The sequence below is a fragment of the Colossoma macropomum genome, unplaced genomic scaffold, assembly GCF_904425465.1.
Source record: "Colossoma macropomum unplaced genomic scaffold, Colossoma_macropomum, whole genome shotgun sequence".
In the NCBI taxonomy this organism is placed as follows: domain Eukaryota; kingdom Metazoa; phylum Chordata; class Actinopteri; order Characiformes; family Serrasalmidae; genus Colossoma; species Colossoma macropomum.
In genome coordinates, this window is record NW_023494785.1 from 911,049 (window position 1) to 925,000 (window position 13,952).

The 13,952-nt window shown below is 42.2% G+C and overlaps 1 protein-coding gene across 1 annotated transcript in view; it reads right to left on the reverse strand.

Annotated features, from left to right (window-relative positions):
• The window catches only part of LOC118812807 (SH3 and multiple ankyrin repeat domains protein 1), a 119,761-nt gene that overhangs the window by 74,284 nt on the left and 31,525 nt on the right, over positions 1 to 13,952 (reverse strand). Inside the window, exons 2-3 of the mRNA XM_036577940.1 lie at positions 10,980 to 11,537; positions 1,816 to 2,019 (exon numbers count right to left, since the gene is read on the reverse strand). Of these exons, the coding sequence (XP_036433833.1) occupies positions 1,816 to 2,019; positions 10,980 to 11,483 (708 nt within the window). The 5' untranslated portion in view covers positions 11,484 to 11,537. The remainder of the gene's footprint in view (positions 1 to 1,815; positions 2,020 to 10,979; positions 11,538 to 13,952) is intronic.

Here is a 13,952-nt window from a genome sequence, read left to right on the forward strand (position 1 = left end):
GAAAAGCCACAAGCTACTGTTATTTCTGAGTTTTGCTGCACTTTTGGAAGGCAGGACAGTCTGAAGAGCTGGAGCCGTGACACAGAAACGTCCTCTTTTAGTCTTAGGTTACGATCTGACAGGTCAAGATAAGATTTTTCACAGATTCTTATCTGACAGCATCTTATCTCCAGTTAGGAGATCTTAACCTGCTTGAAATCAATAATCAGCTGTCATGTCTGTTTCCTAGCAAACAACGATCCGCATACAGCTGAAACATAAACACGTCATTAAAATAATGTTAAAAATGTGAGTTAAGCTGCTTTTACTGATGTAAAACAGGTCAAACAGAACTAAAGTGTGATAAACTGTAAGTAGTGAATACTGTGAGAGAGCGCCACCTGCTGTTTATCAGAGCGTCACCGCTCCCCTGTTTCAGTCTCCATTTCCCAAACGCTTTAGCCGAGCGCGCTAACGTTACTCCTCCTAATAAACAGACACACGTTCAGCTCCGTCTCCTCATTATTCACCACCATCACTGTAATATTTCATCATCAACATTAACACACGAAGGTGATCAGAGGGGCGGTGGAGATCGAGTCTGCAGCGTCTGAGATCTTTAAAACGCAGAGTTAGAAAAGAAAATCATCTCACAGTGAAAGCAGCGTTTTACAGTAGAAATAAATGGAGCTCATTATGCTGGTAGTGAACTATGCTGCTGACTCAGCTGCCTAAAAACCATAGAAACGGACGCTTCCAGAGGAGGATGGGTTCCCATTCTGAGTCCTTGTTCCTCTCAGTGTTTCTTCCTCTAGCTCTCAGGGAGTTTTCTTTGCCACTGTCGCCATTGGCGATGCTCGTGGGGGCTCGGACCCAGATTTTTCTGTGAAGCTGCTTTGTGACAACACCTGCTGTAAAAAGCGCTGCATAAATAAACTTTGACTTAACTTTGACTTAAACAGAAGTGAGGACCCTGTTGGGGTTCATCCTAAAGTTAGGACAGGATTTAGGAGGTTTAGTCTAGTTAGGATGTTTGTGTGATGCTGTTTTCTTATCTGGAGTTCATGATGAGATTATGAAGGTAGGAAACTGTTATTCTGTAATAGACACTGTCCAAACTTCAGTCCGGACTGAAGTCGTCATGGACGCTGTTACTAAGATCTCAAGATTGTTCCCCGGTGATGCCAAAGCATGGACAAGCATATGTATTCGTCCAAATCCAAGGCAGCAAATTGTCCTTGCTTTCTTTGGTGGGGGATTAGGATAGGCCTTCATCTCCACCTGTAACAGAGCAGTGTTAGCCAACATGGGTGTCTGTTAGCAGAAATAGCCGTTAGCATTCACCTCCAAACTAAATGAGCTGTCCAATAACATTGTGTTAGCATCAGTGTGAAGAGATGCCAGCCTTCACCCTCCCAGCTCGTGAGACAGGAGACCCAGCTAGTGGGTGGAACACCATTCTTTCTCTGTTTCTGCCTTACTAACTTTCCACTATGGAAAGATGAAGTCAATAGATCCTCATTGGTGTAGGGGTTGGTAGAGCCACATGGCCCCCTGTGACTCATGGTGGACACTGCAGCAGTCCCTCATGGACTCCACAGTCCTGTTAACTGATTGTATAGTCCAGAATGTCCCAGCTCCAGTGCTGTAGTTCACCTGCTCTATTGATTCATCTGAAGGACTTCATTATTAGTAATAACTGCTGTATAAACTACACAAACTACACACCTTCTGACACCAAACGTCTTGCCTGTTTTTGGATGAACTGTTGTTAAGAGTGCTCTGGATTGTGTTGTTTTTTTGGTGGGTAGTGTGTGGGTGATGTAGTTACAGTACCTCCAGGTAAGGCACGCCCATCTCGAGGAATTGTGGGTATTCTCGCAGCGATCGCTCCTCCTCCAGGAAGCAGGCGTCCCGCCCCTCTCCGGCCGGTTGGAAAAGGCCGTAATTATAGACGTCCCACAGGGATTCACCCAGGGAGCACATCACCTGCTGCTTCACACTCCACACGGTCGCATCGGGATCAAACCTCAAACACTTCTACACACACATACACATACACACAGTCAGTCAGTGTGTGGGGTCATACATCCACCCCATATACATCCACCAACCAACCACTTTATTAGTAACACCTCTCCATTCATTGTCCATCAGCTCCACTGAACGTATAGTTTCACTTTGTAGTTCTACACTTACAGACTGTAGTCCATCTGTTTCTCTGCATTCTTTGTTACCCCATTCTTCAGTGGTCAGGACCCCCAAAGGACCCCCACGGAGCAGGTACTATTTGGGTGGTGGGTCATTCTCAGCACTGCAGTGACACTGATGTCGTGGTGGTGTGTTAGTGTGTGTTGCGCTGGTATGAGTGGATCAGACACAGCAGTGCTGCTGGAGTTTTTAAACACCTCAGTGTCGCTGCTGGACAGAGAACCAAAAACATCCAGCCAGCAGCGTCCTGTGGGCAGCATCCTGTGACCACTGATGAAGGACTAGAGGATGACCAACACAAACTGTGCAGCAGCAGATGAGCTATTGTCTCTGACCTTACATCATCTACAGGGTGGACCAACAAGGTAGGAGTGTCTAATAGAGTGGACAATAAGTGGACACATGGCATGGACTCTATTAGAGATCTCTGTAGGTGCCCTGGGGTATCTGGCACCTAGACATTAGCAGCAGATCATTTAAGCCCTGACTTCTTGTTCCAGTACATCTCACAGATGCTCAATTGGATTGAGATCTGGGGAATTTGGAGTCTTCATCATGTTCCTCAAACCCTCAAATCCCTAACAAGGTGTGCAGTCACTATCCTGCTGAAAGAAGCCATGGCCATCAGGGAATACCACCATGAAGGGATGTGTCTGGTCCACAATGATATTTAGACAGGTGTCAAATTGATGTCCACATGAATGTTGGACCCAGGGTTTCCCAGTAGAACATCGCCCACAGCATCACACTCCCTCCACCAGCTTGTCTTCTTCCCACAGTGCATCCTTGTGCCATCACTTCCCTGGGTAAATGGCACACATATACCCGACCATCCATGTGATGTAAAAGAAAACAGGACTTATCAGATCTTCTTCCATTGTGGGCACTTTTGACATATTCCTATTTCTGTTGCATCCAACACGTCAACTACGAGAACCGACTGTTCGCTTAATCTCAACTTTATCCCGGATTTTGACCTGCGCCATTGTTACAAGATAATCAACATTATTTGCTTCATCTGTGAGTGGTTATAATGTTTTGTCTCATCATTTGGCTGAACAGCTTCTCGCTATTAAACTGATGGACATAGTAAAATACCTCATACATATTTAGAGTAACAACGTGGTTCATTTACATTAGATTTAGGGCATTTGGCAGACACTCTTTTCCAGAGTGACTTACAATTTGATTATTTTACACAGGTAGGTGAAGGTAGTGTTAGGAGTCTTGCTCAAGGACTCTTATTGTTAAAGTGTAGGGTGATTGCCCAGGTGGGAGATTGAACCCCAATCTACAGTGTAGAAGGCAGAAGTGTTACCCACTACACTACACCAACCATCAAACATATTCACACCAAACCTATTTACACCACATTTCACTGTTACATCACACATTTAAGCAGGAAAGTACATCAGAAACCCCTCCAAGTAGCGGTGAAGTTATGTGGCATAAAATGGTGGCACAATATACAACCCTAATTACAAAAAAGTTGGGACGCTGTGTAAAATGTAAATTAATGAAAATATAAACAGAATGCAATGATTTGTGAATCTCATAGACCCATATTTTATTCACAATAGAACATAGAACACATATCAGATGCTGAAAGTGATACATTTTACCATTTCATGAAAAACATTAACTCGTTTAGAACTTGATGTCAGCAATGCGTCTCAAAAAAGTTGGGACAGGGGCAACAAAAGGCTGGAAAAGTCAGTGGTAGTAATAAAAAAACAGCTGGGTGAGCAGTTTGCAACTAACTCACATGACTGGGTATAAAAAGAGCATTTCAGAGAGGCGGAGTCTCTCAGAAGATAAGATAGGCAGAGGTTCATCAATCTGAGAAAAACTGCATCTAAAAATTGTGGAACAATTTCAGAAAAATGCCCCTCAACATAAAATTGCGAAGACCACCATTTACAGTACATAATATCATCAAAAGATTCAGAGGATCTGGAGAAATGCCTGTACGCAAGGGACAAAGCCGATGGTCAGTATTGGATGCTCATGATCCTCAGGCCCTCAGGCAGCACTGCATTAAAAACCGACATGATTCTGTACTGGAAATCACTGCATGGGCTCAGGAACACTTCCAGAAATCACTGTCTGTGGACACAAATTGCTGTGCAATCCAAAATGCAAGTTAAAGCTGTATCAAAGAAGCTGTATGCAAAGAAGAAGCCGTATGTCAACACGATCCAGAAACGCCGCCGTCTTCTCTGGGCCAAAGCTCATTTAAAATGGACTGAGACAAAATGGAAAACTGTTCTGTGGTCAGATGAATCAAAATTTGAAATTCCTTTTGGAAACCACGGACGCCGTGTCCTGTGGACTTGTTATCTGCGCACAGTTCAAAAGCCTGCATCTCTGATGGTTTGGGGCTGCATTAGTGCCCATGGTGTGGGCAGTTCACACATCTGGAAAGGCTCTATCAATGCTGAACAGTATATAGAGGTTTTAGAACAACATGTGCTTCCATCCAGACAATGTATCTTTCAGGGAAGACCTTACATATTTCAGCAAGACGATACTAAACCGAATACTGCATCCATCACAACAGCACGGCTTCACAGAAGAAGAGTCCGGGTGCTGAACTGGCCTGCAGTCCAGACCTTTCACCAATAGAAAACATTTGGACCATCATGAAATGAAAAATCCAGCAAAGACGAGCCAAGTTCTAAATGAGTTAATGTTTTTCATGAAATGGTAAAATGTCTCACTTTCAACATCTGATATGTGTTCTATGTTCTGTTGTGAATAAAATATGGGTCTATGAGATTTACAAATCATTGCATTCTGTTTATATTTACATTTATTTACATTTTACACAGCGTCCTAACTTCTTCAGAATTTGGGTTGAACAGAGATAGTTTTTGTGAAGTAAGCAGTAAGAACCCATTAGAGCTACAGTAAGAACGCCTGTTTTCTTTTACAGTCCAGATTCAATTTAGATTATAGCTAATAAGCAAGTACATACTGTTTACTATGAGATACTGTATAAGACTCTGTACTTTATTAAGCTATAATCTTCTCACCACTCGCTACTCCATACCAAACATAAAGACACAGTACTGTGGAAGTACCAAACACTTACCCAGTTAATATCTAGAACCTCTTTCAATGTAAATTAGACTGTCTTGGAATTTACCATCATGTTACCCAAAATTATTACCAACTACTTTAGGGTTTGCATGTCTCTGCGATACTCTTTCAGTTTTAAAAAATTAAACATTAAACTTTACAAATTCAGGACCATTTCTATTCTGAAAATGTATGAAAACAAAAACGAGATACGCAGAATACACTTACGCTTCTTACCCTTATATCCCCCATACAGCCGAGTGCGTGTGTGTGTGTGTGTGTGTGTGTACGTGTGTGAGGTCAGCAGTATCGGCATGGCAACTGGTTCATTAGAGGTGTAAAGCTTTTGTTATTGCAGTAATGTATCAGTGCAGAACACACCAAACCACAGGGGAGGATGTGAGAGAGAGAGAGAGAGAGAGAGAGAGAGAGAGAGAGAGAGAGAGAGAGAGAGAGAGAGAGAGCTTTATTAAAACTGTCTGAGCTCCTCTGTTCTCTCCTTCATTGAGCCAAGCTCCAAAAATCAATATATACACACACACACTCGTTCATTAAGACCTTCCTCCGCTCTCGCTGTAACTTCATTTGTCATATTGTTCATATTTCCCACAATGCCTTTCTGCCTGTCCCACAGGCCTGCTGCTGAAACAGGTCAGCAGGAGCCATGGACTGGAACCAATTACCCCCCCCCCACACACACACACACGCTTTCTGCTCTCAGAAAACAATTTTGCATGAACTGAAAGCCTTAACCTTTTAGGACCAATTCAGAAACGTGTCTATTTCTGCCATTTAATTTGTTCTTTCCATTAATCACATGATTTCTCACCCGTTTAGGTCAGGAGTGTCAAACTGGGGACCTTCTGGTCCAATGTGCCATGGAGATCAGCGTTTACCCTCATCTAACACTGCAAAATCAGTTCATTAAGGTCTTGCTAATTAGCTGATCAGCCGAATCAGGTGTTTTTTATGAGGCAGTGAGCCGAACTCTGCGGAGTTTCAGCCTGCGAGGACTGGAGCTTGACACATGATGTAGATGTATATAATTGATACGTAAAGAATGTGACCTAACAAAGACAAAAATTTGTTGATTTTTACTTTGTTTTTCTCAAACTACCTTTTTGAATAAGAAATGCATGAACAGGAATATACAGAGAGGGAAAACAAGTATTCAGACACTTGTTTTTGTTATATAATAAACCTCCAGTGCACAGATACAGTTTAAATTTACACACATAATGCCTTTTAACTTTGTATTTGAATAAAAACAGAAAGGTATGTATTTATAAGCAATAACAGAGAGAGACAGAGAGAGACACAGAGAGAGAGAGTTAAAAAGCAAAACTGATTAGGAAAAACATTCACACACCCGACATTAGTAACAGTAGTGCTTTGTTACAGCTTTGGCAATTACAGCTTTGAGACTTCTATAGTGAGACGTAACTGGCTTTTTCCAGCGTTGTGGTTCAGTTTTGGGCAGTTCCTCTTGGTTCTCCAAGGTTATGAGGATCTCTCTGATGGACTCAAAGTCCTCCATAAAGTTTCAGTGGGATTCAGTCAGGAGATTGGCTAGACGCTGCAGCACCTTGACCTCCTTTACAAACCAGCCTTGAGTTATTTTGGTGTATTTGGAGTCAGTGTCGTTGGAGAGTTTCATGGCTAATAAGACTAAATTCTCCTCGAGTATCTCCAGGTATATTGCTCCAGGGAAGCTTTGCAGAGAAGCAGCCTCAGATCATGATGGTCTTACCTTCACGCTTCACTGTGGGTGTTCTTAGGATCATACACTCAAACCTTCGGCCTCATTACAGATGAGGACGACAGAGAGTACAGAGGACTGACCCAGGACTTTGTGGACTGGTGTCTGAGGAACCACTTCCTGATCAATGCGGGAAAGACCAAAGTAATGGTTGTGGATTTTCACAGACGTAGTCACCTCCTTCCACCAGTGAACATCCACGGAAGGGATATTGAGAGAGTGGACTTTTATAAGTACCTGGGTTTTTACCTCAACAATAGACTGGACTGGTCAGAAAACACTGGTGCACTTTACAGGAAAGGCCAGAGCAGACTGTACCTCCTTAGGAGACTGAGGTCGTTTGGAGTGCAGGGGGCGCTCCTGAGGACCTTTTTCCACACCATGGTGGCATCAGCTATCTTTTATGGAGTGGTCTGCTGGGGCAGCAGCATCTCAACTGTGGGCTTCTTCATTATTCACTGTTCCAAAAAAGCTCTGATTTAGATGCGCACCTCTGTGCTTCTTTAGTAAAGGAGTTTAGTGTGGCGTGTAGGAACAGAGACGACTGAGATGCAGTTCACTGCTTATTGTTCTCTGTGGAAATGTTCTGCTGCTTTCAGGTCATCCTGCAGCTCTTTTTGAGCGACTGCCAGCGTCTCTTACCTTCACCAGTCTGAGAGAAACCCTGCGTGAAGCTCCTGCCTGAGGAGATCAGTTGGGGTTCTATGAACTTTCCAATGTATACTATTGAAGCAGTTGTACTGGCAGGGATGTTTGAGGTTTTTGCTGGGGCTCTGTAGGTTTTTCTATTTGAGAGTTATTTAATAATGTTCTCCATGAGAACTTTAGGAAGCTCCTTCACCTTGACCATGAATGACATCAGGTGCAACAGCACAAGGACAGGTGCCGCCTACCCCATGCCAGGTACACCCCTTCATGGCAGTGACATTCCCCACTAAGAGTGGCAGTGCACCCTGCCACACTGCACACATTGTTCAGGATTGATTTGAGGAACGTGAGTTCAAGGTGTTGCCCCAGACCTCCAAATTCCCCAGATCTCAATCTGAGTGAGCATCTGCGGGATGTGCTGGAACAACAAGTCAGATCAGTGGTGGCTCCATCTCACAACTTACAGGACTTACAGGATTTGTTGCTGGAATCTTTGTGGGCACCTTCAGAGGTCTGTAGAGTCCATGTCTCAGTGAGTTGGAACTATTTTGGCACCATATGGAGGACCAACAACATATTAGAAATGTAGCTGTGATGTTTTGGCTCCTCAGTTCAAACATTTTAAAGATGTATTTTTTGCATTGAATCCACTTTTGAAAAGCGTTTTTGTTTCTCAAAGGCACCAAGCCTCTCAATTCACCAGGGTTAATAAATCAGACCGTAAACACATCTGTGTGCGAGTCTGCGGTTGTCAGTGTTTAGTAATTTGAGGCTGTGAAAGTGACAGTCTTTTCCACGTGTAAGTGTGTGTGGAGAATCTGATTTAGCTGGAAGGGAAACTCTGACTGACAGGTGTAGCATCAGGATCACACTCTGACATGGAGACCTCTGTGTGCACTGAGGTCTCATCAGTATGAAGATTTGATAACTCATAATGGTTCTGATAACTGATAATATTGGCCAATATGTGCGTTTATCTAGGATGTTTAGTAAATATTTAAAGTAAACTTGAAAGAGCCAAGTTAATTTTAGAGATCTGTAACTGACGTGCGTCTCATCTTGTTCAAAATCGTTTTTCTTCTCTTACCAAAATTTGGCTTCTGGGGGAAAACTCAGATTTTAATGGTCTCACAGATGGATTACCTCTTTTGTATCTGACTTCTTATCAATATCTGAGCTGAATAATATTTACATTAGAGAAGTGTAAGATCATTTAGGTGGATCATTCTACAGAATTAGTTCAAACTGTGACAACAGTAGAAAAACTATTTAAAACAATGAAATATTCAGATCTTAGATATTTACAAGAATTTTGTTCTAATCTATTTAAACCCAGGCATTTCTAGACATGGTGTTTATATTTAGCTTATTACTATCATTATTTATAGGGTACTCTCTATTGGGAGGAGTCTGTCCCGAACACTAACCCCTAAATTTACACTGTTTTTGTATGTTTTTTTTTTTTCCAATGATTAAGACTTTTTTTTTATTTTTGAATTTAATTTTCAAATAAAAAAATATATTTAAAATAATGCTGTCCCAAATTTTTATGTCACTATCAAAACAGAGTTTTAGGTGGAGTCTTATTTTAGCCACACCCCTGCATTTAACAGCAGGAAGTGAGGCTGCGTCCCTCATGTCCACATGATGAGCAGTTAGATCCCATTGTTTTGAAGTATCTAAAACGCTTATTTTTCTGGGTCACCAGGGGAGCTGGAGCCTATCCCAGTGGTCATTGGGCGGAAGGCAGGATACACCCTGGACAGGTCACCTGTCCATCGCAGGGCAACTACCGAAAGTCACAACTGAAACATCTGGTAAAGTTTGGTAGAGTTATGACTGTTTTGAAATATTCAGTCATTAGTTTTAATAAAACAAACATAATTAAGGTGTTGGTCACCCAGAGCAAAAGGATTTTAGTGTAAAGTCAGGAATCAGTGAGACGTCTGAAAGGTGTTTCAGTTCAGACTCTGAACCAGTTCAGTAGAATCATCCACACAGCTCTCTACATCTCAGATCATTTATCAGACTAGACTGAACTTCTTATAATGAAATGCTGAAGTTAATCTTCTTGCCTTGCTGTTCCTCTGTTACTTTAGCCTTTGGTCAACTTAGCTTAGTCATTTCCTAGATATTAGCAAATTCCTTAGCTTAGCCTTTAACTTCGCAGTTGGCCTCAACTCGGTTGCTGCCTTGCTCATTTTCCTTTAGCTTGTAGCATAGCTTAGCCTAGCCTAGCTGCCTTCAGTTTACATTGAGACTTTAGTTCTCCATCAGTCAGTCAGTCAGTCAGTCAGTCAGTTGGTTGGTCAGTCACATAGTCAGTCAGTTAGTCACTCTCTCAGTAAGTCAGTCAGTCAGTTACAATTTCAGTAAGTAAGTCATTCAGTTAGTCAGTCAGTCAGTCAGTTAAATAGTCAGTTAGTTACGATTCCAGTAAGTCAGTCAGTCACAGTCAGTCACTCTTTCGATAAGTCAACCAGTCGGTTGGTCTGTCACAGTCAGTCACTTAGTTACTCTTTCAGTGAGTCAGTTAATCAGTCAGTCACATAGTCAGTCAGTCAGTTACTCTTTCAGTAAGTCAATCAGTCAATCAGTCAGTCAGTTACTCTTTCAATAAGTCAACCAGTCGTTTGGTCAGTCACAGTAAGTTAGTCAGTTAGTTAGTTAGTTACTCTTTCAGTGAGTCAGTTAATCAGTCAGTCAGTCACATAGTCAGTCAGTCACAGTCAGTCAGTCACTCTTTCAATAAGTCAATCAGTCAGTCAGTCAGTTAGTTACGATATCAGTAAGTCAGTCAATCAGTCACACAGTCACTCAGTTAATCAATCCCATAGTCAGTGAGTCAGTACCATAGTCAGTATAACAGTTAGTAATCAGGCAGTATGGCAGTAGTTGGTCAGTCCATCACAATCAATCAATGAGGCAGTCAGTCAGTCAGTAACACAGTATATCAGTCAGTGAGTTGGTCAGTCAGTCAGTGAGTCAGTCACAGTCCATCAGTTAGTCAGACACACAGTCACTCAGTGAGGCATTCAATCAGTAAGACAGTGTATCAGTCAGTGAGTCGGTCAGTCTGAGACACATTCAGTGACTTTGGCAGTCAGTCAGTTAGAAACAGCGACTCTTGTAGGCTTGCCCACTAGACAGTCCAGCAAAAAGTGAAAAAAGAATCTTAAACTCAAATAAACAGCATAAACACAAAATATAAAACAAGCTGTTCAAGAAAATCTTTAAACTTAATCTTAAAATGTAAAGAGCACCATCACGGTCAGGAGCGCATGCCTTTGTGTGTACTGACCGTTTGTTTTATATCAGGTATCCCAATGCGGAACACCATCATGGTCAGGTATGTGTCCTCCAGCGGGCTGATGGTGGTCAAGCTGCGCTCCATGTGACGCCTCCGAACTTGCTGATTGGTGAGAACTTTGTAAAGCTGCTGCTGATTGACTGGAATTGGTTGGCTGGCTGGCTGATGATGAAGTACCGCCTGATTGGCCGAGTAAGGGTAAGGAACCCCTCGGTGGCCGGGATTGGCCATCCACTGCTGTCTGTCCCCTCTTTGCCGTCCGATCACGATAGCAGCTGGTTTTAGCCCCTCCATCTTGCCCTCACGTGATTGGCGGCCTCCTCTCTGACTCTCTTCTTCTCCATCCATCACTCCGTTCTGCCTCTCTCTCCTCCTCCTCTCCTCCTCCTCCGCCTCATCCTCCCCTTCCTTGTCCTCTGAGGCTGAAAAAAAACGCTTTGTATTTCCCAGCATCCTGTGCTGCTGAGCTATGTTACCAAACAATGTGGTCATCATGGTGACATAACATGGTGGCCACCACTTATGGACAGCAGCTCATCAGAAGGTAGACTGCAGAAAGAGAAGAGAAGGAAAAAGAGATGGGTTAGATTAGAGGAGTGAGGCTACTGGTTAAAGCTGCTACCAAACACATACATTGGCTATCTGAGATGAATCACTCAGACACATAATCAATCAATCAATCAATCAATCAATCAATATTGTGTGTGGTTCCATTGTGTAAAGGTCAGGGTAACATGGTGGCCATCCAGATGGCTGCCTGGGGTTTGATTCTGTGACTGGGTGAAAACACAATGATAAACCAATAAGAGTCCTTCAACAGGACTCTGATCACTGCCTTCGCCTGCTCTGTAACATGATTAAACTGCCTGCCAAATGCTGTAACCCTACATCAACAGCACTGTCTGAAAAGTTCAAGCAATAATTCATTAAAATAGTCAAATGTATAGTTTCCCCTTCTCACCCTAAAAGTGGTTGATCAGTCAAGACATGTTTGGTGTCAGAAGTTTGCTCCTTATTTTTGCTTTAGAGCTATGAGGCTAATGCTAAAAAGTATTTGAAGATTATACTCCACCAGTAATCTTGCAGCTGACTGGACAAACAAGAAAGGCCCATTTGACTGATATGCGATCAGAGATTGTTGTTTTAGTGTGAATTGTAGGATCAGATGATGTGGCGCTACAACAAAAACACACCCACTGTAAACAAAATAGTTTATCCTTCAGCAAACATTTCCGGATCTCTCATTTACAAGTGACTAGCAGCTTAGATTAGATTCATAAAGTCAGTGTGAACTGGAAACCATACTGCACTCTCAAGTGATGCAATTGCGAGTGAAACATGGTATCAGGGAGGGTCTCTGAGCTGAGCGCTCTCTCTCCTTGATGGGTGGGGAGGGGAACCATGATCCATATTATTTTGCTAAACATGTAATACAAGCTTCATGCCAGCTTAGGAGGGCATTGAACCCCCAACCCTCTGCTTGAAAGGACATTGGGCATCATTTCTATACAACGCTTTACATGCTAACTCAATCAAACTCAAGTGCAGCTGGTGCAGCTGGCTGCTGATCTGGAGATAAAGTGGTTTGTTAGTTTGTTTACTCAGACAACATGAAACATGAATATGGAAATGAGGTTCTGTCTTCTGAAATGCAGTGAGGTCTGTGTGTCTAACACTGAATGTACTTTGAGGAAGTTTAAGAAACCATCTTTAGTAAACAGACTAACCGACCGTCTACCCAGTGAAACCTCAGATAATTACTGTGAAACTGCGAGAGACTGAAAGGCTGGGAGGTGACAAAACACATTCTGATTCAACTCGGTTCATTTCAGGACAAACACACTGAAATATCTCTCTTATTATACTTCATAATTTTGAAAACTGATAGTGGTAACACCTTCAGGTGGCTGATATTACACTGATGTATGGCTCATATCAAGGCCTAAGCCAGTATTTGCTAATTGTCTGGATGTCTTCATATAAAAAAATTGTGCAAAAGCTTATGAAGTGTAATGTCTTACTATCTTATTATTGTCGTTTATTTTGAGCTTGACCTTTTTGAAAAGGGTTCTGTACAGCACCAAAAAAGGTTTTGCTATTGTTACGATGTCAAGCTTCGTTACGATGTCAAGCTGTTACGATAGAAGAACCCTTTTGGGTGCTACATAGAACCCTTTTCAAAAAAGTTTCAATATAGAACCATCTACAGCACATTCTCTGTCAATCTGAAGAACCATTTCACCATGCAGAGAACCCTGTAATCATGCAAATGGTTCTTTGAGTGTTCATGGTTCTATATAGAATCATTTTCCTTCCTAAAGAACCCTTAAAGAACCATGTTTAAGTGTGTAGCTGTTCAGTGTCAGTTGCTCTTTGTGAAGTATTGCCTTTAGACTTTTGCTCACTGAGCGTTTTTCCTGTTTTTATCTCAGGTTATTTGACCTTTTTTGTCCCTGGTTTGCTCTTTTGGATTCTCCCTTGGTCTTTGGTTTTGTAGTGTTTGTTCCTCCGGCCTTTGACTCTTGTTTGTTTATTTACTTTGTTCTCTGGTTCTCCATGTGTCTGTCTATTTCCCACGTGGTTCTGACCTGGCCTGGTTTAGTGACTACTCCTTTGGTTTGTCCGTTTGTTACTAAAACCCCCTTTTTTATTTCCGCGAGCGTCTAGTTCGTCTGCCTACCGGGACAGACTGGACTTGCCATTTGTAGATGGTCCCTAAGCCCTCAGCAGTTTGAGCAGCCCACAGAAACAAACATGTCTGAGTTTAAAAAGGCTTTAATTTCAAATGAAAACTAAGTGGGAGTTGCTTTCCGTCATTACAAATAGTGAAAATTTACACGTAATAAAATTTGTGCACCCATCGCTTGAAAGCTATGAAAGAAAGAATTAGGTGCCCATACCAATAAAAGCAAAATATATAATTAAAGCTTCTATTGATTGTATGTGGCTTGAATGATGTCTGGC